Below are 25897 nucleotides of genomic sequence, written 5' to 3' on the forward strand. Positions count from 1 at the left end.
TTTTAATCAGTTGGCCTTGATCAATATGGTCTTCCCTCTAGAGATAAAAAACAAAAAAATAGAGAAAATTAGCTAAATGTGTGTCAAATCTGCAAAACAAATACTTTCTTACTAGCTTTCTAGGTGTCTACTATAACATATACATTTGTTCCAACCCAACTCCCTTGGGAAACTTTGTGACAGCTGCTGAAAGTGCTGACCTCACCACATTTGTGATAGCGTTGATTTCGTCGACTAAAACAAGACGAAAAATGTTCGTCGACTACCTTTTTTCACTAAATGAAAACTACTCTATGATGACTAAAACTAAGACTAAATATATTGAATTTTGTAGACAAAAACTAGACTAAAATGTTAGGGACTATAGTGGACAAGAGATTCAGTAAGTCATTTTACACTTGGTTGCATGCTGAAAATAGCAGATCTACATTTTCAAGAAGTGTAAAATCAGTCATTGCGACTGCATCAAGGCCCGCCAAAATACATTTTAGTCGACTAAATCAACTGTAGATTTAGTCAACTAAAATCTTATGACATTTAGTCGACTACAACTAGACTAACACTAATACATTCCAGGTGACTAAAATGTGACCAAATTAAGTTTTATTTCAAAAACTATGACTAAACTAAAATAGAAAATTACTGCCAGAAACAACACTGGATGACGGCTATGGGCATTTTTAGGCAAAGGAGTGTTTTTTGTGCAAAATTAATGCTTGCGATGGATTCAGAATCATGAAACCCCCCCTAGTTTGACATGTCACATGCTACTTAAAGTATAATGAAATTTGGAAAATGTTGCCTTATATTGGTTGATAATGGTTACCCCATCTTTCAGCAGCTGTCACAAAGTTTCCCAATGGAGTTGGGTTGGAACAAATTTATATGTGATTGTAGACATCTTTATGAACACATCTGTGAAGAAAGCCAGTGGTAAGCATTTATTTTGCAGATTTGCCACATTTCGCTAAGAGTTCTCACGTGTCATACCGGTATTTGTGGCTGAAAGACCTGCTTTATGCACTCTGATTTTTTTTTAGAGTGATGGAAATGTTTAATTATTATTCTGTAATTAAGCTGCAATTATTAATAACATTAATTGAAAATATCAGACAGTATGTAATTATTTTATTACAAGTTCAGCATTTAAGGCAGAAAAGTTAAAGGAAAAAAAATAGTTACATGGCGGTTGTCCACTAAGGAGGGGGTTCCAAAGGGACCCTTACAGTAACTGAGTGTAAGCATGGGTCCATTCAGTTCCATGTGTACACTATGGGGGTCCTTGAAATGTATATGTTTGAGAACTGGTGTACATGACACAATTCCATCTGAACAGATTATAAAGGGTTTCCTTAAAGGAATTTTTATCTCAGAAAGGGACAGTTAATTCACATGGAGGCAGTCATATCTTTATCCTGATTAGGCCATTATTCACATTATAATAATGATAAAGGGCTACAGTAAACAGTTAAAAAGATGGCTTCCATATTCTGTTCAGGTCATGGGGAGAACTTGCTTGTTTTGAGTCTTGACACAATAGCATAAACTGTAGGCTCTATGCATAACTGTAGTCCTAGGTTTGCATTTGTAAATTCTTCCATAGATTTGTTCGCTCAGCAGCAGATTTGAACCGTTTCTGGTTCATAGCTGCAGTGTGATGCCAAGAACTTGTTAACCGTCATCTCTTACCCCTTTGGTGATGCAGAGCTGATTGCCACCTTCTGGACACGTGGGACTACTACAGTTATTCACAGAGCCTTTTCCTGTTTCATTGGTACAGACTTTAACAGCACAGTGTGACACAGTGTGAAACAATTTAAATTGCAACAACTTGTAGCAGTTCATGTTCTTACAGTTTTTGTAAGAAAGTTGTACGTGCTGTTGTTGGATAGCTGATTTGGAAGAGTTTTTAGTCCTTATCCCCATTCCCCACTCCCCAGAGACTCTGCAGGTTTAGCCAGAATCTTAACCATTCAGGACGGGAACCCCTTTTGGTGTTTTTTTTTATTTTTTATCCCACGATTTTGTAACCCATTTTTCACCCCTGTGTCAATCATCTAATGTGATCCTGGGCTCTACACACCCTCCGCCAACCTGGGGAGAGCAACGGACTTAACTCATGCTTCCTTCATGCTTGAGTGTCCAAGTTGCTCCTTTACGCCTGACAGGGGGGAGTTTCCCTGGTTGGACGTAGCGCGTGGAAGGAACACGTTATTCCAACCAGTTTAGAGACCAGGATTTTCACCCCTTTTGGTGTTTTAAGCATTATGATATACTTTAGCTATTGAGCTGATCGAACAAGCTCATAGATCGAGCTTGTAGATCTGCTATTTTTTTTTAAATTGTGAAAATGTGGCGTAAATATTTGAATATATATTCTTTCAGAACGAATGTTTTTAACTCAAATCTTTGCTTCTGGTGGGGTCCCTGAACAACATTTTCAGATAATTCTGGGGATTTCTTTACATGAAAGATATTGAGCCCCACTGACATAGAAACATGCCACTTTTTAGAGTCTGCCTCAGGTCTAAATGGGTTATGAAATGTATTATTTAAAGGAGGACTCGCAGACAGAAAAACAAATAAGTTAAAACTTGAGTATGATTTTAAATATTGTATTACAATTACAGGGTTCTATAGACCCATGATGCTCAATCTTCTCAGGCACGGCCCACAACAATATTTTCCCTACCGATAAGCATTATCCTCAATGCTAAATGAGACATGTCTGTATGTTCCTTTATAGGTGCACCCAGTCAATGACCTCTAGTCTAGACAGTCTAGAGAGCTTCTTTGAAAACACACGAAGCCAAATGGCAGCAATTAGCACATTAAACACACATTAGATTAGAATAATACAGCAATATATTAACACATTCTTACACTGATATACATGTTCATATAATGTTGGCTTTTACACTGAAAATGGGACCCAGTGACACCAATTACCAGCAATCAGGCTACTTCTGTATGAACATAATGTACATTATATTGTATGTCTGCACAATACCAGTATGTATAATTGTATATGTACCGCTATATGTATAAGCATACGTATAAGCATGCGTTAATGTCAAATGATTAATTGTTTGTAAAGCCTAAATTACTGGCAATTAGGCTTTACAAACTATTCCATTTTCAGTGTAAAAGTCAACATTTGTGTGTATAATGCATGTCAGTAATGTACACATGTTAATATATGAGAATGTTTTAATTTGGTATGGAATTATATTATTCTGATGGGTTTGTAATATCTTCTGGCAATTGGCATGCCTGTTCAATGAAGCCATTAACTTGCAGTGTGTAACCATACATGTCTCATTTTGCACTGAAGAAATTCTTACATGGTCTGAAACATTTACAATTGTGTCTGTAGGCTACAGCTCACTAATTTTTTGTTCCGTGTGAGGAGTCCTCTGCTGCATGTTACCATTTCCATCTCGACATTTTGGTTTGTGGGTGGGAACAACATGTTATTTGTGAACTTTGGGCTGAACCAAAATTACAGAATCAGGTCAGTCATCATCCCAGATCTCACTTGTAGTTTTACATGCAGCTTGTAAAAGGTAATAGGAGTATGACCGTTTGTTTTCTGTATGAACATAGTGCTGGCCTAGATTGAGGTCAAACAACATCCATGAGTATTGTTGGGATGAGGGACTATGACTGCTCTTGACTGTGTCTTACATATTCTTAGAAAATAACACATGACACAACCTAATTGCTATACAAGCACCTTAATTAGAGTACTGTCAAATTAATGCTGTGATGACGCACCGTCTTCAAAAGGTATAAATAGCCACACAAAGATATACATTTCATTCTTATAATACAACTGAAAACATTATTGTAGTGTCTTATAAAGATCCGCTGTCATGAAATTCTGTAATGTTTCTTGCAGGGGGGAAATGAAGTAGGATCAAAGGAGACCCTAGATATTTACTACCTACTTACAAATATCTTCATCGTCGGCTAAAGAATACAGTTGGTATTCCTCACATACATTGTATAGTTGGGCATTTTGTCTTTACTGTAGCCGACAGTGACAGTAAAGTGAGGGCACACAGGAGGAGGAATGACACGTAGGTCCTGAGCTGGGAATCAAAGTTCAATCTCAGGGTTGCTATGCTGTGTGACTAGCATAAATACAGTAATCACACGCCACAGGGCACTTAGTTCTCATTCAAAGTGACATCACTTCGAAATTAACTTAAAGTAGCAGTATACCATCACTGTATCGATCTCCGCGTCCATCCTTCATCATCCATGTGAAGAATCCACGTCTGTCTAACCTGTGTGTAGTTTGAGGTGCAGTTTGAGGATGCTTATCTGGGGGAAAGTCTTACCGCATATCTCACAGGTGAACGGGGTGTCACCAGCATGTATGCACTGGTGTCTCTCAAAATAGCTGAAATTCTCAAAGCTCTTCCCACAAGTTGAGCATATGAAGCTATTTTGTTTGGCGTTTTCTACAGCACAGCCTTCCACAAGTGTTCCTTGGAATTCAAATTCTTGAGTATCGTTAGTGATGGCGCTATAGTCATTCACTGTCATCTCCTCTGAAATTGGCTGATTTTGCAGGTCCATTGTCAAATCCACATGTCTAGACTGCATGCTCATGGCTGCATACTGACCATTGTGAATCATCTCCAGCTTCTCTTTGTCATCTACAAAGGACATTTCCTTATTGGGTGATCTGTATCCCCGATGGTTGTTCAATGTCCCATCAACTGGAGAACCAAGGTGATATTTCATGTCGCGTGAAAGCATATTGGCAGTTTGTGCAGTGGAATTAGAACAGCCAGGAAGCGGAGGAGTATCGCTGCTCCTCTCCATCCTAGAGCTCCACATCTGGCCATGGGTGGCCATTTCTATTGCATGTTGTTCATTCTCTGTGTGGTTAAGAATTTGAAATGCCTCTTCTGACTCAACCTTTATGACTACATCTTGCTCACCGTCATACTTGGTGGTGGGCTCCTGCTCCTCTCCAGGTGATGGCCCCGTCCTCAGTTCTGCTGGGTTGTCTGGCAGATTGTTCCTGTACACCAGGTGATTTGCTTCTAGCACGTCTTCCTCTTAAAAAATAAAATAATTTTAAAATAGCAATGAGTAATACTGTAGTAGGTTAAAAGCTTTAAGGTCTACAAGTCTTATTTTCACTTACAAAATGCCATAGCAGTGTCTATGTCATTGTCTATTACCTCTGATAAATATTAAGGATTCAATCTATAATAGTGTATAATAGTGTTATTTTGTGATAGTTTAATATTACAAATCCTTACCAGTTCTGTGTGTCTTCATGTGGCCCTTGAGGCTGCTTTTCTGATTGAAACACCTGCCACAGATCTGGCAGCCGTACGGCTTCTCTCCGGTGTGAATGCGGAGATGCCTCTCGAGATGGCCGACGCGCTCGAAGATCTTGCCACAGTACGTGCAGGGGAAACACTTCTTTGGTTTGACCACCTGAAACGGCGCTTCCTGAAACGACCTGATCCTCCGCGCCTGGTGGTTGTTCAGGGAGGAGGGGCCGGCCATGCCGTGCAAGCTGGAGTGCACCGTGCCATTGCTGGATATCATGACCGTGTCAGATGACCCATACTGTGATGGCACGATCATGTCTTCTTGGAGGTCCCCGTACGGTTTCCCTGCGAAGGAAAACGCAGGCCTACTGCACATAGGCTCCACTGGCACGGGAGGAAGTAAGGGAGCGATTCCTGGGAAGGCCGGTGGGTTCTTCCCTGAAGCACTGTGGTATTCTGTGCCACTCATCTCTTGCCTGTTTGGAACGTTCAGCCTGGACATCCACTGCTGATTGTTTCTCTCGTACCCCGTGAAGTCCTCGCTTGCATGATTTGCTAGCGCATCAGCAGCTTGCTCGTTTCCTCCGTGGTAGGGCGTCGTCTGGGCCTCATCCACTTCGTCTGGCTCAACCTTCACCTGAATAGGCGTCGGCGGAACAGTCTCCTCTTTTGGTAGACCGTCTTCAACTTCTTTCTTATCTTTCGTTTGTTGTTGTTGTTGAGCATCAGCACAATTAGTCTCTTCAGGAACTTGTTCAGCAACTTGCATGACAATAGGAGCTGCCTCAATACCTGGTAATGTAATAAACAGGTACCATTATGTTACCAAACACATCAGAAAAGTCAAATGCAAACTGGTTTGAAATTTCAAACAAATTTCAACCAGTGGATATAAAGGAGTCTGTGCACACACACACACACACACACACACACACACACACACACACACACAGGTCTGAAGACGGCAGCTGTCAATGGTGCTCTTACTAGATCTCACACCCCATCCCCCACTCTCTCAAGCCAAGTTTCACACAAACCACAGTCTTTCCCTGCTTCCCACTGCAACCTCAAGGAATGTCACAGTCAGACGTTTTCAACTGTGAAATTAAGCAAGACCCCAAAGTAGCACAACTAGGTCCCATGGGGGTTTGAGTCGAGTGGGTGTCTATAAAAGGTTATTGGGGATCATTTACTGGTTCAATTTTGATATGTAATCATATTTTGTGCATAAGAGCTAGGTGCTTTCGTAGTTTTCTGTGCCTAGGCCTGGACTAAAACATAACGATAGACCGGGGCTGGATTAGCCCATGTTCACACAGTTTGTGTTGTCCCAGAGCTTATTTCTAAGACTGGTCTATGGTTAATCTTAAGCATCAACCCACTATTCCCACTAGCCATCTAGTGGAGCTAGCCCTACAACGTCATGGGTTAAATATTTGAATGTGAATCCTTGAAAAAAAAAAACTATTGAATGTGGTTACAGAGATGGGGGGGCCTTAACCAATATCACTGGGTGTATATGGTTCAAATTATAATTCATATGGTGGTTACGGTCCCATGGATCAACAGAATGGCATCATGGTGAAGTGTCCTTGATAAATTCACAGGATCCCTACTGTCTCCAGACCAGAGGGGAAGGATTTTGTAGGTGACCCTTTAGGTGACCTCTGGGGGAGGAGGGGCAGGCAAAACATGAATTCCTCCCCAAGGACTCAATGGGATGAAAACAACTATATTGTGGAGGCCACGGGTAGCCTGCTAACGGCTGATTTATGTATACTTGGTTGTGCATCGCGTCATGCAACAAAAATAGCTTGATCTTCAAACTCACAACACGTCACAGCGTGAAGCACTGAGCTTCACTTTGGTTTTCAGGGCATGACACAGGCATGCAAAATACGTATAAATCAGAACTAAGACGTCAATGATGGCACTGACAAATTCTCTGCCAAGTTCATTCATACCCATTTGTGGTTTCTGAACACAGAAAATACATGTAATATAGGTAGGTGGGGGCTCAGTGTCTGGCTCATGGATACATCCAAGGGAGAAACAGGTTTTCAGTGATGTACAGGATTCAAACCGTATTCAACAGTATTGTGTGCTCACTGCTTAGCCCTGGGACCCTGACATAATTTATATTCTCACATTTTTAATTTCAAGAGCCCCCATAAGAGTGTAGAAATGGAACCAAATGAACCCGTAAGCACCCCTTTGATTCCAGTTGTACTCTCAAGAGCTACAGACATGTTAAAGGTCCATTTGGAACCCCCTCAAGGAACCAAGACTCTAGGTCCCCACTTTGAAAACCAATGTTCTAGCCTCAATGTGAGGCTTGTTCACAAACTATTTATCAATGTTAAGTGTAATACTTGTCATGTGTAGACAGATGACACAAACATAACTGTAACAGAGATTTCTGTCTGTGCCACTTACATTTCCTGTGAGTCTTCATGTGCTCTTTGAGGCTGCATTTCTGGTTGAAGCGCCTGCCACATATCTCACAGCGATAAGGCTTCTCACCCGTATGAATTAATTTGTGTCTTGCAAGGTGGCCGGCACGCTCAAAACACTTTCCACAATAGGGGCAGACGCAGCCCTTAGTCAACATCAATCTCTTTCTCCTACGCACCATGTCGTACGAGTATGCGCTACGAAATGGACTGTAACTGAATTGACTACGACTGAATTGGATTTGCTGGAGCGCAGTGGAGCTACTGCAAGGCGAAGCAAGCCTGGAACTTAGTGCAGACTCTGGCAGGCATGACATTGAGCTCTGTCCCAAGCTTTTGAAATAATCTGGATCACTAGGTGCCGGCTCACTGTGCGTTCTGGATTGCCACTGTTCAGTGTCCCTCTCATACATGGTCAGTCCATCTCCCAGGCGTTCCGACTCCCCTCCTGGGGCTTCACTTGCCTTCTCACTTCCTTCCACCCCAGGTTCGGACTTCACCTGTACCTCAGGAGTAGACAGGCTGTGCTGATCCACATCTATGAGGGTTTTATCAAGCAAGGAGGACCTCTCCTGACAGATGCCACCCTGATCATCTGCGGAAAATAGCAAAGTTTCACAATTATCCTGACACATAAACATAATGCCGTTTTACATATGCCATTTTTGTGTTATCAGTCATCATGGCATGCCAAATTTGAAAAGCATAACAAAATGGCTCCAGCCTCCAACTTGTAATTTAGGCAATGATATTTTTAAGGACGCTAGACTATGACATAGTCACATAACCTTTATAGCAATACAGTACATGTAGAAATTACGCTTTCTGCAGGCAACGCCATATGTCCACCTACCGTCTCTACCGTTGCTGTGGTTTTCAGGGCGCATGGACCCCCGGTCCTGAGCCACTTGGGCTGCCCGCAACTCATTGTGAAGTACCTCGATGTTGCTCTTCAGGTTTTTGATCTCGTTGTCCCGTTGGCACATTTCCAGTCGCAGCACCACCATGCCATCGTCAACAACTTTGCCGATTTCGACCGCGGCGGCTTTGGAGAGCGCATCGATGATGGAGGCAATCTGAGCCCGCACAGAAACGCTACTCAACATGATGCTGGGAACCCTCATGAAAAACCTGGAACTTTAAACATGCGAGGAAACCCCTCCCCCGCACACGCTTACAAAGAAAAACTTTGTTGCCCTATCAATCTACTCCATCGATTAAAACTGTTTTAGTTCGATCACGCACAGCGCTACAGTTTGTATAATTTGTCTGGCCGTTACGCTGCCTTGCCTGGCTGTCGCTTACAAAGAATAATAAACAGCCGTTCTCGTTTTACGGACGTGATGACATAAATACCGTAACTAATAAGCAAAGCGCGCAACCGGTTCCTCCTGCAGGTCCTTTTGTTCTGCTCGCTAGCATTCAAGCCTGAATACAAGAATAATACTTAACCTAACAAATGAGTCAACAATTTATTATGAACAATTAAGGTAAAATAATATAAATTCTGACTAACTGGGGAAAAAAGCTTTATGTATATCAAATGGTTTATAATGGTTGTAAATTGATCAACTCCTCAATAGCCCAATCTGAGAGATTTTACACACACACACACACACACACACACACACACACACACACACACACACACACACACACACACACACACACACACACACACACACACACACACACACACACACACACACACACACACACACACAATATTAGCAGACAAAATTGCAACTGAATCGCTATAAAATATCACTTACGGGAAGTTACGGCACCTTTAAGCCCAATATATTAATCAAAAATGGATCATTGTTATTCTGATCTGAAGATTTCTTTTTTCTTTTTAAGGCAAAAGTGTCGTCTAAAAAAAGTTTGCTTTAATTAAACACACAATGCAACAGAAAGGCAATACAAAGTACTGACTAAAAATAACTCACAGTATATTGCTAAAACCATTGTATGATCCAAGTAGACAGTGCTATCTATCTCTTCTGTGAATTTCTTGATGGATTTTGAGGTTCCCTAAAACTGTGAAGCTTTTCCCGCACTGTCCACAACTGTACGGTCTGAGTCCACTGTGGAAGCGTTCATGTCTCAAGCAGTTATCCTGTCTGGAGAACATCTTTCCACAGATCTGGCAACTGAATGGCCTCTCTCCCGTGTGCACGCTCTGGTGTGTCTTCAGACGAGTCTTCTGCGTGAAAGACTTCCCGCACTCCAGGCACCTGAAGGGCTTGACAGTTCCATGGGTGAACTGGTGTGCCTCGAGCTGACACAGGCGGGGGAACCCCCTTCCGCACACAGGGCAGGTGAACAGTTTTGAGAAGAGACTTGTCCCCGCCCTCCAGACGTTCACCGGGCGCTTTGCTTTCAACACACTGTTTCTGTTGAAATGATGATCTTCTGTCGCGTGCGAGGGCCCCGCCTGTTGCAGTCCACACTGCAGACGGCGTGCCTCCCCGTTGACGGGTGGATTTGGCACGTGTCTGTTCATGTACTGTTCCGTTTGAATGGAGTCGACCATCGCAGGCATGTTATCTCCCAAACTCACCGGCTGCACATCTGTCTCTTCTTTTATCAACGCACTTAAGTTATCAACCGTGTTGTTGACCGTCCCTGCCACAGCTAATATAGAGGTACAGGAGTTTTGGTTATTACTCTGAGTGGAATATTGATCTACAGCATGAGCCTCAAAGAGTTGTGGTTCAATTGAGTCTCCCTCACATAGGTCATGCAACGAAGGCCATTGTGGTCCACAGTGGTCCTCGGTGACAAATGCACCGCTGTTAGTCATCTCTGCGTTTTCCATCGTTTCTTGGTTGTCCATTTTGTCGACAGGTTCAAATTTGACCTGTATCCCCAAGTTCCTGCTCTCTTCGGGTTGATGGCCGGTTTCAAAGAGTGAATTCACACCCTTCGATTCCGTATACGTGGCATTCGTTTCCAGATCCCCTTGACAGGCTGTGACAAAAAGAAAGAAGGGGTCAGCTGTGTTTCCTGAATTAATATGATGATTTATCTACAAAATATCTACAATATGTTAATGAAGAATGTTCCCTTTATTCATAAATACAGTGAATGACGAATATTATATTAAGAAATTGATCAAACAAAAACGTATGTTCTTTATTAAAAACACCCCCACCTAAGACCTATAACTACTTCCACATAATTTAATTTAGGCTTAACTAGACTTAACTTTTGCCAGTGAGGTTCTAGGTGTTTGTTAGGGCATTGATATATATAGTAGGTTATTATTAAGAGTCCCGCCCCCTACGAGGACCCAGGAAATAATTTCCCGTTCGATTTCCTCATAGACTTTTAAAAAAAAGTATTTATTTAAAGACGGTTACGCTGCGGCCTGCGGATAAAGCCAACTCGGATCGTGACAAATCATGACAATAAACAATGTTTTGTGGAGATCAAATAATTAGAAAGAAGAAAAAAAGGCAGGGTACAAGACTTTGTTATGTTTTTCTTGTTACTAATAATTTGATAAATACTTTTTGAAATGTCTATGGGGAAAATGAATGGGGAATTATTAACTGGCCCTCGTCGTTCTGAAAGGGGGGCGGGACTACGATGCTCTTGGTGCAAGTTGGTGGCTGGCTACTATGAAATATAACTGTATTGTTGACATACAGTACTGTTATTTGCTAGTTGGCTTCTAGGTGTTCAAAGTTATTATCATGATACTACATAGACACAACTACATAGAAGATAGATAGAAGAGGGGGGGGGGGGTGCTGCTTGCAATGATTGCCAAGTTGCAACTAGATGGTTGCTTATGGTGTTTACAGTTTACTAGTCTAGACTCTAGATGTCATTTTACACAGTATGACAGTGTGGGGTCTGTGTGCATGATGTCAGATTATGCATGTTGCTTCATCACACATAAATGACTAACCTATATTTCCAACAGTAACAGTAACCTAGGTCTGGTCCATAGGAGTTAAGGAGAACTGACAGAACTCCTTCTAACGCATGGACCAAAGGGGTCATCGATACAATTTGTATCATACAAATGTGTCTGTGGCAAGACTTGTCATGGTCTGTGGCAAATTCTAGATTTTGTTTTTACACACCATTATAATGTTCTTATTTTGATCATAAGACCCACTTACTGAATGTCAGTCTCCAGGCTTTCTTCAGGATGTGTGACACTGATTTACTATGACTCCAGTCCATTGATTAGGACAGACTGGACAGTGGTTCTCAAACGTTTTATTTTCAAGGACCCCCAGAACTGTGAGTGTACAAATGTAACCAAATTGACCCATTTGAACACAGTACACTCTCACGAGTTACAGACCTGCAATTGGTCATCTGAGGATAGCTCTTTATGTGTTTGTCTACTCATTTTATATGTCCATGTTGACAAAATTGTCCACCACTACAAGCCAGCATGGCGATGATGATGACCCCTGGGCCGGCCTGGACCCACTCACCTTCTTCAAGGGAGACCTGGCTCCCAAGAAGCACACAGCGTTCTTGTCTCTGGTGGTCGCCTGCCGTGATCCGCGTCGCGGCGGCCACCTCGGCTTCTCTCTGTGCATTGCCCAGCTTTCTCTCCATCAACTGCAGGCTCCTCTTGAGTTCCTCTATCTCGTCGTCCTTCCTGCACATCAGCTGCAAACTTCTCTTGAGCTCTTCTATCTCGCTGTCCTTGCGGCACATCTCCAGGCGCAGCACCACCGTCCCGTCATCCACCAGCTTGCTGATCTCAGCCACAGCCGCCTTGGCCAGGACGTCCATGATGGCTGCGATCTGACTCTGAGAGCCGAAGGAGGAGGAGGAAGAGGACGAGGGGAAAGAAGAAGACATCTCGTGGTGGGGTGCAGTCAGATTTCAAGGAGGCTAGTTTTGTTTCTCACTCACAGCCTAGTTTATTGAAAGCTGCTCCAGATCAAGAAGACCTCAGGCTCCACCACTTCCACCACTCTGGTTATTTTTTAACTTGTTTGTCCGGGAAAATGGAGTGGTGGAAGTGACGTATAGGAGAGAACCGTAATTCTTCTAATAAATGTGAACGCAGTGTTATTTTATTTTATTTTATTTTATCTCTTGACTTGAACCCCTAACTAGACCTATCGTCTTTGTGGTGAATTGTACGCTATCCTGATTGGATAAAAGTGCAGGTATCCTGACCTACATTTTTATTTTCTGTTTAATACAAATCTGGAGTGACATGGAGACTGCTATTACTGAACAAACACTCTACAGCAATGAGTACACTTATTTAAATCACTTACCCTACCTTTAAGTGTTTTAAAGTTGAAATTCAACATGTATTCACATGACACATTCCATTTAACATGTATTTTTTTATTACAAATTAATTATTAATTCATTCATTTGCGCACTTTTCCACATTTTATATTTTGTAATGGTTAGATATTCCACTTGCATGTTTGAGTGAGCTGGCAGGAGGTGTAGCTAGTCTACAATGTTAGTTGCTAGCCTTGAACTGTTATTGAAGTTGTCATCGAAGTGTGTAGACTACAAAACAGAACATAGTTATACAAAAATAAAATTGTAAAAATAATATTCTCAAATGAAAAGACCCCCAGCGTCTGTAAAACAGATTGTCTTATCAAATAAGACATACATAATTATAATCTTTGAAAAGAAAAAAAAGGCTTTCCTCTCAATTCATCTTTTACAACAGACTCTTTGATATAAAACACTGACTGAAAAGGCATTCCTTCTGCCTTCACTGAACTTCATGTCCCCTGTCTCTGCCTCTCCCTCTCACTGTTCTCCCTCTCTCGCCTCATGGTAGCCATCGCAACAGCTTCGTCAAAACACATACTGGGGCCGTGTCTGGGGCTGGGCGTGGGCCCTTCCTCCCCATCCCTCCTCTTTTCGCTCTCCTTCTCTCCTCCCCTGAGAACCAGCTTCTTCCTTTTCCCTCTCGTGCTCTCCTCATGCTCACCCTCTTCTACTCGTTCTACCGTGCATGCTTTGTCTTGTCCGCCTGGTCCTGTCTCTTCTGTGTCCCTCTCTTTGTGCTCTGCCACTGCAACTCTTGATGAGGAGGACTCCCTCTCTCTGTTTACATCTGTCTCTCTCTCTTTGTCCCGCTGCCGCTGCTGCTGTCGAAGGCTCAGCGCCGTCAGCCTACAGTACTGTGGTTTGGGCGGCACGATTGGCACCGACTTTGCGTGGTACACTTTAGGTGGCGTCTGTTTGGAGAACACCAGTGTTCGGCCTACCCCTGGCTCATAACGTGGCCTGCTCTCTCCATCCTCGCATTTGCCCGGCCCCGGGACAACCGTGCCCTCGGTCCTGACCTCACGCTGTGTTTTCTCTTTTTCACCCACAACCGTCAGTGCTTGAGATTGCTCCTCTTTCATCAACTTCTCTTCACTCCATATTTCTTGTCCGTTTGAATTCCCGTCATCCTCATCTTGCTGGTGTTCCCGCTGCTTTTCTTCTTCCTTTGCGGCGTACGTCTCTGGAATATCAATATCCGCTTGGGCTAGCAGTGGTGAGTCGATCTCTTTTATCGGTACATCTAGCATCGTCTCTTGGTCCTCCGAGGGTTGTTCCTCCACCAAACACAGATCTGTACATTCCTCCATGAGCTCTGTGGTGATTTCTGTCTTGAAGGCCTCTATCTCATCCTTTTCTTTCCTCTGTTCTTCTGAAACAGTTGTCCCACTGCCGGCCTCCTGGTCCACATCTTCATGATCTTGCCCTGTCTGCTGATCTCCCTCTCTGACATTGCACACACCTTCTCTTGCATCCTTCTCCTCACCATGCGTACCTTTGCCATATTCTAGCTCTTCACATATAATGTCTTCAATCTCGTTCCAGATGTCTTGATACCCAAGAGCATCATCTTCCTCCAGCTTCTCCTCGTCACTTTCTGTCATTGCCAAATTGGAACTGTGGCGGTCTTTTCTTAAAGCATGGCACTTTTCCAAACTAATCTTCTGTTCCTCTCCTACTCCATTTTGTACCATATCCATGCCCTCTTTTACTGTATTGATCCCCTCTTCTACCATATTTCCCTCTCGATCCTTCACTTCTTCCCTGTCTGTTGTAACATTAATTTTATGAAGCTCTGGCATGCTTCCAGAGGAATCTTCCAAAACCTCTGCGAACAAATCTGGAGTTTCCTCCTGCATAGAACAAGAAACCGTCTCAGAGATTGGATGTGAGATCAGTGCCATGTTTTGGACCTCATCTATAATTTGCATGCATGCCAAATTGTCTGTTTCAACATTGTCCTCAGTCCTTGGTGTGGGAAACTCCCCATGGCAGGCAGCTAAAGACTCTGAAGTGGAGGGTTTGTCACATGGAGTTTCATACTCTTCTGTGACGCCCGCGTCAACTAAATGGTGGATGTCTTCTGTTGCAGCACTGTAGGTGGAATATAAAAAATGTCTGTGTTATACTCACTGAGTATAATATACTTAATGCATATACTTTTGACTACTATACTATTTTATATTTAAACCAAAATGATACTTTGTCTACGACTGTATTGCTTACCATAAGTAAAGCATTTTAGTGCATTTTAGTATAAATTAAACACAAAAATGTGGATTGGCTGATTCCTTTGTTCTCACAAACAATCTTTCAAATTTAAATGCATTGATCTGGTCAAGACTTTTTGTCAGACAAAAAGGATAAGTAAAACCATTAACTCATCGGTCTTACTTTTGTATCGGCGTTTCTGAGTCTAGATCTTCCTCCTCATCATCACCCCCCTTCAGCTGCCTCCTCTGCTCTGGTTCCTCATCGTGGTTTAGCTCCCCCTGCTCCATACTTTCAACGCTCGGTTCATTCTGTGTGACACATTCACTGTCCAGTGGTGTGGGCTGAGTGGGCTCAGGGCTTTGTGACTGACCAACACTAGTGTTCACAATAAGACTCTCTGTCAGGTTAGAGAACAGGTAACCAGATGGGAGAGATTTATAGAACATGTGATCATCTTCCCCGTCACTATCATCTCCATCATCCTCATCGTCAACATCCTCGTCTTCGGAGGACATTGTGACTGGGAGGAAGGGTAGAGACATGAAAGGCAGGCTGCGGGACTTCATATGTCGTTCACACGCGTCGGCGGACAGCGGCCTGTGCGAGCGCATCTGGGTTGGTATCTGTGCCTCTAGTTGTGGGGCCGTTACAGACCTCCGCCGCTGGGCTGTCTCCGTGGATGGCGGTGGCAGAGTTATGTGTTCCTCCATGAACTCGTACTCATTTTCATAAAATGGAGCTTCCACAGAGAACTCATTTATCTGTGGAAAGACAAGACAGAGAGAGACAAGTTTTTACATTACTTTGTAATGTCTGTCTTTTGTCCTGGTTGCACACTTGCTCACTAACACGTACCTGGTTGGAGACACTGCAGTCCATGTCATCAAGGAAGTTAAAGTTATCCTGAACATATCCCGACAGCTCCTGCTCATCAACCTCAATCTCAGTAGAGTTGAGGATATGAGACACATCAGACACACTGTCATCTCCGCTGTCATCTCCACACACACCGGTATCCGAGATAGGGGAGTCTGGAACAGTTGCTATATGCTGTCCAGGTTTCATTTCTGAAAATGTTAGCCAGTCTACGATTAGCAACATTCATATTACATTACATTATGCTGCAAGCAAGAATAAGTGGATCACTGTCACAGTGATGTATCAAACATTCCTTTCTTTGTAGAATATTAATGTTGTATAAATAGAAAGGTGCATATATGTATATTGTATATAGGAACTAAAGAAAAGAGATAACAATTTGAAATAATTGACGAGGTCTTGTCTTGTCTCATGAGTCATGACAGTTTTCCAGTCAGCCTAAGTGGACAGCATTTATAATAAATGTGTACGTGGTTATGAAAAAAACGTGATAATCAAATTACCCATGTATTCATAGTCATTTTCAAGTTCAGTGTCTTCAGCGTTGTTATCGTCATCATCGCTGTTCTCTTCCATGCCAGAGTTCTGGTCCTCAGAACATTGCTCTCTCTCTCTGCTATCAGCTCCCTCTACCTGCAGAGGCTCTGATATACATTCTTTACTTTCCACCTCCTCATCTCTCTTCTCTTTCATTCCTTTATCTGTCTCTTTAACACCCTTTGCCTCCTCATCTGCTCTACATTTCTCCTCCCTCCCCCTTTCTGCATCCTCCTCCTGTCTCACGTGTTGTCCGTTCCGCTTGGCCCCTTTCATGTCCTCCATCTTGACATCGGCCCTTCCACCCTCCTTCCCCTGCTCCATTTCTCCCCCTGCGTCCTTCAACTTTGCCTTCTCCCCTCCCTCCTTCCCTTCTGCCCTGTCCCCTCTGTCCTTATCTCTGCCACAGTGGATGACTCTGTCCCCCTCGCCCCCTTGCAGCATCAGAGCCAGGTTGGAGGTGATGTGGAGCGGCACGGTAACATACTGAGGACCCGTGATGTGCATGGCCGCCCGCCGGCCCGTTTTAGATGACATTCCTGGGGATCTGGACTGTTGGGGCTGGTCCTCGTTCACTCCCGTGGCCGCTGCTTCTTTGGGATCGAGGAGGTTATACGTGCCCTGGGTACCAGAACCCCCACTCACCACCCCGGTGCCCCTGCGGTATGTCACGGCATACCCGCTGCCACCGAGACCCCCAGTAGTGACCTCCGAGCCCACCTGGAGAGAGGGCACAGCCAGCGGAGACATGATGGTTGAGGGTGGACGAGAATGTCTGGAACCTGGAATATATGATATAAATATGGGTTAGAACTGCTCTACTGCTACTGTAACAACAACAAATTATTATTATTATTATTATTATTATTATTATTATTATTATTATTAAAGCAAGTTCTGACCATAAAAGGAAACTATTTCGTTTTATATTCTATTAAACTCAACTCATCTGGCAATCTAAGTCAGACCTAAGTTAAATGTAATTATTGTATTATCAAACAGCAGCTATACATTATCACATGCATTACTCTATTAGGACACAGTATTCCATAAAAGCCTAGTCAATTCTAAAACGGTGCATGTAAGCCCTTTAGAGATGGTTGAGGGAACAACCACAAGTACCGTCTTTGGGACTGGATGGGGAGATCAGGCAGTCCATGCTCTTGGCTGGTCTCAAAAGAGTCTTGTCTTTCTCTGAAAAGAAGAGTTGGGCGAATGGTTGGTTGAACAGGAATCCCCCCTCCCACTGCCAGATCAGGGATATTTTCTGGACAATACAGCTCAACATAACGTTTATTCAAACTGAAGAGAGACCCTACTAGCCACTGGGACCTTGGTTATTGATTAAACTAGCAATGTTTAGCTTGGTACCTGTCACCCATAGCAAATCCAATCAAATCCTACTACTTAGCTACTTAACTGCCAAAATACGTTTTTTTTCAATCAATTACTCACCCTGTGAAGCCTTGATTTCATGGAGAATTTTTAGTTTTTCTCACATTTCTTAATTAATGAAGAACATACAGTAGGCCTACTTGATGAAATAAATAAAATAGAAATGTAATAACAGCAAAGCTTTATCTCAAATCTTTATAAACTCCAACACAACTCTCAGTATAATCCAATCCAATGTCCCTCATAATCTGAACACACCATGTTCTCTCCAACTATACTAGGCTACTGTGAGAGTTGTTTGGGATATTTTATAAACAGATTTCTTATATAGTTGGATTCTTCATTCACTGTGAAAGAATAATGCCAAAAACAAAAATTATTTGTGAATTCAAGGCGAGTACCGCTAATTGATGAGTAAAAAGGTCATTTGGGGGCAAGTTGGGCAACGTATATGATTGAATGCAGCAAATAAAATTATCCAGTCATTATATCATAGGAATTTGCCTACAGCTCAAACTACACTGTCACAAAAGAGTAGTCAAATCAAACGTTTTGCTATTAAGTGAAAGTGGTTAGTGTCTGTCGGTTTTGACAATTTATTCTTTATGTGCAGCCCGGTGCAGGTATGGATTACAGTAGAACCACTAGTTGGGGTGAGGTCACACTGCCATGTACAGTACCTTTGACTGAGTGCTTGTTCCTCCGCCGTTGGTCATGGAACCGTCCTCCGATGTTGAAGATGGACATCCACTTCCTTCCTTTGAGGGAACCTTTCCTCCTGGAGTAAATAACACACAGAGACATCATCCAGTGCATTCGTGTGCAGTGCATTAGTGTCTCTCTTCCTGGTGCTATTAAACCGTTAAGATCGGGAAAGCATGTGTGTCATTTTAGATTTCAACCATTTTATCCATTTGAAATGCCTTGTAAAACAAATACATAGATAAAAAATACATTTTATCCTTATACTTTGGATATTCAAAAATAGCAAATATACAAGCTCACAGACGTCACTTTGTGTCGGAATTTGTGTCTAACATTAATTGTGCTATATATATTTGAATATTTGAGTATATCGTTTTTAAAGCAAACATTTTTAACTCAAACTTTTGCTTCTGGGGTCCCAGGAACACAATATTATCAGATGGGGATTGGTGGCCAATTGCATAGAATATTGGGGGGTCCTTGATATGAAAAGGTTTGAGAACCACATGTATAACAACATAAGTTCTGTAGAATCAGCCTCAATTCTTAATGGCTTGTAAATCTCACTTTCATCACTTACTTGTCAGTGTTCTCAATGATAGAATGGTAGGATCTCATGGCAAGCGGACCATCACCAGGGCTGATATTACCATAACTGTTAGTACATTGAACGGTAGCATGGCGAAAGAATCGCTCCTCGTGATTGGACACTGCTGCACGGGATGGGAGGGACTTCCGCCTTGCAACCTCTACACCTGCTGTGTGAGGCAGGGGGAAGTTAGTTAGCTGTGTGCTTGTGCTTGTGTGTGTGTGTGTGTGTGTGTGTGTGTGTGTGTGTGTGTGTGTGTGTGTGTGTGTGTGTGTGTGTGTGTGTGTGTGTGTGTGTGTGTGTGTGTGTGTGTGTGTGTGTGTGTGTGTGTGTGTGTGTGTGTGTGTGCGTGTGCGTGTGCGTGCGTGCGTGCGTGCGTGCGAGACAGAATGGGGATGAATTACCTTGTTCAGGGAACAGCTGTGACATGTGGGTGAGTATAAACTCGACCACAATAGACTGGACCCTCACCTCCATGAAGGCTGCTGTACCATTGAACCCAGATGTCTCAATGTCCTTGGACCTTCATGTGACAAAAGTTAAATCCTCCACTTATATGACAGTTTACATAGCATGACAGGTGTGAAAGTGAAGAGAATACACGGGCATCTTGCTCAAGGATGCTTCAAGATACACTGCAAGATTTAGACTGTCAATTTAAAGTTAGACTCCATAAAGCTGTCCTGTAAAAGAGAGGTACCATGTACACTCAACACACTGCTGCAGCCTGACACCCTTAGATATCCATACGGAGCTGACCTGTTCTGACATTCTATATATTGATCTGACCTGTACACTCCATATATGGCCAGTACAGAATTCATTCCATATGTTGATCTGACACCCCATGCCAAAGCACCAGTGCTCGCACAGCAGTCTGCTGTCACCCAGGCAGATGCGTGCACGCCACCTCGCCCTTTAGGCGTCTAAAGCCCAACACACACCGGCTCCGTCCGACGCAGCGCGACGCGTTGCCGCCTGGGAAATAGAACTGGTTCTATCGGCACGCCAGGCGAGGCGCCAGCGCGCGTCGGACGGTGTGTGATGGGCTTTACTGGTATTAACAAACTCTACTATACAAATTGGTTAAAATAATGTTTTATTCTTTAAAATGTAGCATTAATTCCGAAAGTGACATTTATGCTCTCAGAGTTAACACAGACCTTTACCCAACATATAACAGACATGAACCCACCTGAGCAGATTAGGGGCCCAGACAATGGCTATGTTCCTGGCATGCATGTTGGTCTCTTCGGAATGAGAAGCCATCTTGACGAGGTGACACATCAGAAACTCCAGTGTCCTGAAAGAAATAACGAAGAAATAAATGGAAACAGTCCAAATTAAAGGACTGACTGAATGGAGTTCAGAGGAGGATAGCGAAAGGGATCAATCTAACAAGTAGGACTCAGGGCAAATGCAGAGAAGATTTAGTCAATTTCATCCAGTAGCCACATGAATGTGTCCCTATTCTGGGTAATAGGGACACATTTAGCGAAAACAGCAGATCCACAAGCTCGCTAACGTCGCTGTCGTTGCGGCTTGTAGATTGGATATTTTTCCTGAGTGACTCCGATCGGTTAAATAATAATATTATAGGGTTTAAGTGATTAATAAGACATGGCACTATTTAGATTTCAATTCTCACCAGTTAAATGTACTCTCAGGATTTGGCAGTGTCATTACCTGTAATGGGGTGGTGGGAGCTCTTTAAGCACATCTTTGATTTTTACCAGACGTTCTTCCTCCAGCTGAATGGCCACAGCCTCCTGTAGTAACAAAAGCATGCATGTGGGGTTTAGGAAACCAGGCTAAAGGCCTGTAGTAACAATACCATGCATGTGGGGTTTTTAGGTAAACAAGGCCCTTGCACACACTCTTTATTGGTCAATCAGTTTTTAACACATGCCATAATAAAACAGTTCAAAGTTCAAAGTGAGCTTTTCTTGTGAAAAAGTATTTGGGCTTCTAAAAGCCCTGCTGAGTGGCAGCCCTTATAGGCCATGCTGCCAGCCACTATGTTGGCCAGTTGAATGGGTCACCAAATCCATATGGGTATCTGCCTTTTACATTATGACACATGGCCTGGGCTAGTTTAGCTAGTTTAATTCAGCATGACGAACTTTGCTGTGTGTCTTCTCCCCCATCTCTCTCCGTGTTTCCTGTCTACCTACTGTACATCTATCGATGAAAAGGCAAAAGAAAACAAAAGAAAACATTTATATATTTAAAAAAATAAAAGGATTATGAGATATCTTGTGTGCAAAGTTGACATTTTGGCCTGAAGGTGGTACTAGAAGAAAAGTCCTGCACAAGAGTTAGAGTTCTACCTCCAGGGAGTTTAATTGCAAATTGCAATATATAGCCGTTAATAATTTGAGATATCTGGACATTTTGGCCTGAGGGTGGTACTAGTGGAAAGCCCATGGGGCCACAACATTTGTAGGGTTCATTCTTGCTGGGCACATTAAGTTTCATGGAAATCTGCCCATTAGACTTTGAGATGCTGTACGTGCAATTGTGTATGCACGCACGCAAGCACGCACACACACACGCACGCACACACGCACACACGCACACACACACCGTAATATCATAAACGTATGTGTTAAATATATTTGTTGTTGCGATGCAGAGCAGCTTGTTAAAACTGTTCAATAACTTCAATAACTTTTACAAATTTCATATTACTTAAATCACTTAAGTCCTAGGCCTATATTCTTAGTCATATACAACAAGCAGCAGAACATAGACAATATAGACATAGACAATCTGCAAGCTCACAACACATGTGTGAAAATCTTCAAAGTGGCTCTTTTTAAAATATGTTCACCTATAATGAAATGTCCATAATAGGGTACCAAGTAGAAAGTGGTTAACTTTGCTGTGACTTTGATGACATTGCCACTGTCTCTGAGAAAAGATGGAAAGAGTTACTCACAGCAAACTTGTCATAGAGCTGATATGTGAGCAGGGGGTTGGGCAGCTCTCTGAAGTATGCCTTGCACAGAGAGCTAACACAGTGTATGTCCTGCAGGTACAGCTCCTTGTAGAGATCTGGGCTCGCTTCACTGTCAAACTCACTCCTGGACAGGCAGACAAGCTTATGGTTAAAAATGCACATCCATGCACTCATTCGCTCGCACGCACGCACGCACGCGCACGCACACACACACACGCGCGCGAGCGCACACACACACACACACACACGCACGCACGCACGCACGCACGCACGCACGCACGCACACACACACACACACACACACACACACACACACACACACACACACAGGCAAACAAATAAATACAATAATTTGTCATCATACAGTAGCTAGGCTATAGCTCTGTCGGGCAGAAACCTCATATGTCCAAAACTGTTACTTTTCATGATTAAAACTCAAAAGTAGTTTTGTGTGACACTGTAGTATGATGAAGTGAGGCATTCATTTGTGTGTGTGAGTGTGTGTGTGTGTGTGTGTGTGTGTGGGGGGGGGGGATAAGAAGTTTCCGCCCAACAGCAACGACATATAGCAAGTAGCAACATAGGTTTATCAGAAAGCTGTTTTAGAAGACATTTGTAGAATCGGCCTCATGTCTTAATGGGTTTTTATAGTAAATACTACAATTGCACACACACACACACACACACACACACACACACACACACACACACACACACACACACACACACACACACACACACAGAGTATTTCACCTTAATTTCTGTATGTTGGATGACACCCCAGACAACCTATATATTCCATCCACAATTCCATGCTCTTCAATAAATTCACAGCAGCTCTGCAGAACCGGTGGAACTGAGGAAGAATAAGTCAAATGCAGTTTGGTTATTGGACTAAAACAACTAGTATACTATTGTAAATTAACATTAAAATGTTACTATTACCGAGACCTTTACTCAAAAATAGTACAACTGTGGACAATTTAGAGGATGTAATCATTTATATCTCCTATGATTTCCTCCAATGCAGATGCATATTTTATCTGAAGATAATATAACATTTACATTGGATGATTATCTATATTCCCAAGAATGGATTAGATTATTATTTGTTTGAATGTTTATAATTTAATTGTATTGTCAGAGACAGAACGGACCAGTCGACCAGAACGTACAGTATCATTATGGAATGCAAGTCCTTGACTTACTCTCTTGACTGCAAGCAGTCAGATGCTCCACCAGATCACAACCAAACACCACCTTCTCCTTGTTCGCCCCTTTTCTCCGGACTCTCCGCATCTTCTTCCCTTCGACAGAGCACAGCTCACATCCAGACTGGCCTGTTCTGTTCAGAAGTGGTGCTTGTTTGTTTGTTGGATGTATTATGTGTAGTGCAGTGTCAGGGCATACTGCCACTTGTGTCTTGCAGACAACCCTGCGAAGTTGAATAAAGAAGTTAAGTTCATGTGTACACCAATGTCAGAACACACTCAGCAGTCGAAAATGAAACAGTGCTACTGAATCCACCGCATAACTGTATGTGTCACTCTACACTTCCCCCCCATGCCCTCGTTTTATTTTCAATAATCAGGCCACACCCTTACTCTTAGTTCTCATATTTTACTGGAGTAATTATTGAATCTTATCAACTCAGTCATTGCCGTGTTTGCTTCTGAACTGGTGGTACCTCACACACCTCAGCTCAGCCCTTGTGCCTGTAGTGTGGAACCCATAAGCTACAGTTGCTCACTTGTCTTGCTTGCCTGCCTGTCACGGCCATTGTAGGTTTTCTGACAGTATAGCGGAAGTAAAGTATTCTCTCTACGCCTGTGACTCCAAGCCTAGAAAATACAGTCTCATCTGTTGGAGGTACAGCCTAACCCCACCTATCCATCTCTCTGACACCTGCATCCACATCCCTCAGTCCACCATCCCTCGTTCTCTACCTCATGTTAGTGACAAGGTTCAACATGGAAATATAAGAACAATTAGCTTTTAAATGAAAGAGAATGCGAATGTTCCTACCTTCACTCTGAGCACGGGGACACAAGTAGCAGCAGAAAATGGTGACGCAAGAAAACCACTAAACTTCCCCTGTTGACTTCCTGAGTGTCTCTCTTGCTGTTTTCTCTTTTTCTGTGTGGCTCATATTGCTGCATACATGTATTGAACTGCAGAATCAGTTCAATTAATCTATATGACCCATCTATTATATTTGATGCTGTGCAGGACCTTGTCTGCCTGTTTAAGACTCTGGGTAAAAAATATATAGGGCCTATATCCTTTAGGTTTTCTGTAGGCCATTGTGTATACAATGTTATTTTTTAACTTTGGTTATTTTGAGTGCCTATCTTCCTTGCATTCATTCATTTGTTCACACATTCATGCATTCACAAGAGACTGGTAAATTATGAATGCAATATTATAAGTTAATTTGTCACTTACACACAATAGGTTTGTCCAGTTCCTAGGTTATTACGTGTCTATACCCATGAATTTGTCTTTACTATAATATAAAAGAAAAACGTGTCTTTGAAAATCTCATTAAACCTGACCTTAGTAACATAGTTGTTCAGAGGGATGAGAGTAAAGGCAGCTACATGTATACCATTTAGAAATCTAACTTAGCTAAGGTTGGGGCCCTGTGGATTGTGGGGGAATTGACTGATTGATTTAATACTTTATTAACACTGAAATAGCAAATAGCACAGTGGTATTTAATTTCTGTTGTTAAGCTTAGATTACTTTTCTAGTACCATGCCGTTACAAATTTCAGACAGCACGTGCCGTTTTATGTGCATTCCACATTTTTGTAGCCTAGCAGTAGAACGACTCTAACCTGATCTTTGTGCCTAATCTGGGTTGAACAAGATCAATGGAACTCCCTCTGATGTTGTGCCTGTGTCTTTCACATTATTGAAGTAGTCTGACAAATATAATGGTATCCCTGCTCCCTTGAGTATGTTGAAGACCAGGCCCATTGCAAGTTGCTGTACTCTGTCCTCTGAGTCTACCCTTATATGATGAATTCCTGTTCTGTTCTTTAACTACATAGAAGTGTCTATTTGTATGTCTCTAAATGTTTTGATGAATTGAACAATGTGGACCCTGTTGTAAACAAGTGTAATGCTTAATTGGGTCGTCCACTCACAGTTAACAGTCTTTGTATTGAGTTTGTGCTTGAAATGTACTGTAATTCTACACACTGTTAATACATATTTCAATCAATCAATCAATCAATCAGCCATCCCACCCTAATGAGCAATGGTTAAGTGAATTCTAGACCTGTGTGAGGCCAAGTTCCTGTTTGTTTGAAGAGGTCACTCTGAGCCTCTGTGGTGCAGGGGTGCTAGAGTACCATGATGAGGCGCATGCAATGCCATGCATAGTCTAAATGACATTGGATGAGTGCTCCAGTCTAGCTAGTGTCCTTAGAGTATTCCTATACTGACCACGAGGAGATCCTGCTCAAGTCTTGTTCTGTGGTTGAGTTTCCTGATTACTTTTGTTGCCATTTTTTCACTTGAAAGGTATGTAATTTCGTCTTACCTTGTGATAACACCCACATTGACTAATG

General features: G+C 42.6%; 3 protein-coding genes across 3 annotated transcripts; all 3 read right to left on the minus strand.

Annotated features, from left to right (window-relative positions):
• Positions 1 to 2599: 2599 nt before the first annotated feature.
• LOC310870443 (uncharacterized protein) lies at positions 2600 to 9101 on the minus strand. The gene is made up of 4 exons (XM_083781674.1): positions 8607 to 9101; positions 7737 to 8348; positions 5283 to 6092; positions 2600 to 5075 (listed from the first exon to the last, which is right to left on the minus strand). Exons 1-4 carry the CDS (start codon positions 8875 to 8877, stop codon positions 4288 to 4290), a joined length of 2481 nt encoding a protein of 826 aa, XP_083637800.1. The 5' UTR covers positions 8878 to 9101; the 3' UTR covers positions 2600 to 4287.
• Positions 9102 to 9537: 436 nt separating this feature from the next.
• Positions 9538 to 12726, minus strand: LOC310870369 (uncharacterized protein). Its single transcript, XM_083781558.1, has 2 exons — positions 12214 to 12726; positions 9538 to 10726 (listed from the first exon to the last, which is right to left on the minus strand). Exons 1-2 carry the CDS (start codon positions 12587 to 12589, stop codon positions 9744 to 9746), a joined length of 1359 nt encoding a protein of 452 aa, XP_083637684.1. The 5' UTR covers positions 12590 to 12726; the 3' UTR covers positions 9538 to 9743.
• A 384-nt stretch (positions 12727 to 13110) lies between these two features.
• On the minus strand, positions 13111 to 24371 carry LOC310870229 (uncharacterized protein). Its single transcript, XM_083781324.1, is given in 15 exon segments — positions 13111 to 13506; positions 13508 to 15133; positions 15434 to 16014; positions 16109 to 16320; positions 16636 to 17451; positions 17792 to 17863; positions 18745 to 18842; positions 19350 to 19527; positions 19763 to 19881; positions 20554 to 20661; positions 21045 to 21127; positions 22300 to 22444; positions 23074 to 23176; positions 23529 to 23755; positions 24346 to 24371. Coding segments are annotated over 14 exon segments (4260 nt in total). The 5' UTR covers positions 23620 to 23755; positions 24346 to 24371; the 3' UTR covers positions 13111 to 13478.
• Positions 24372 to 25897: the final 1526 nt, after the last annotated feature.

The sequence above is a fragment of the Protomyctophum parallelum genome (assembly GCF_964188405.1).
Source record: "Protomyctophum parallelum genome assembly, chromosome: 14".
Classification (NCBI taxonomy): domain Eukaryota; kingdom Metazoa; phylum Chordata; class Actinopteri; order Myctophiformes; family Myctophidae; genus Protomyctophum; species Protomyctophum parallelum.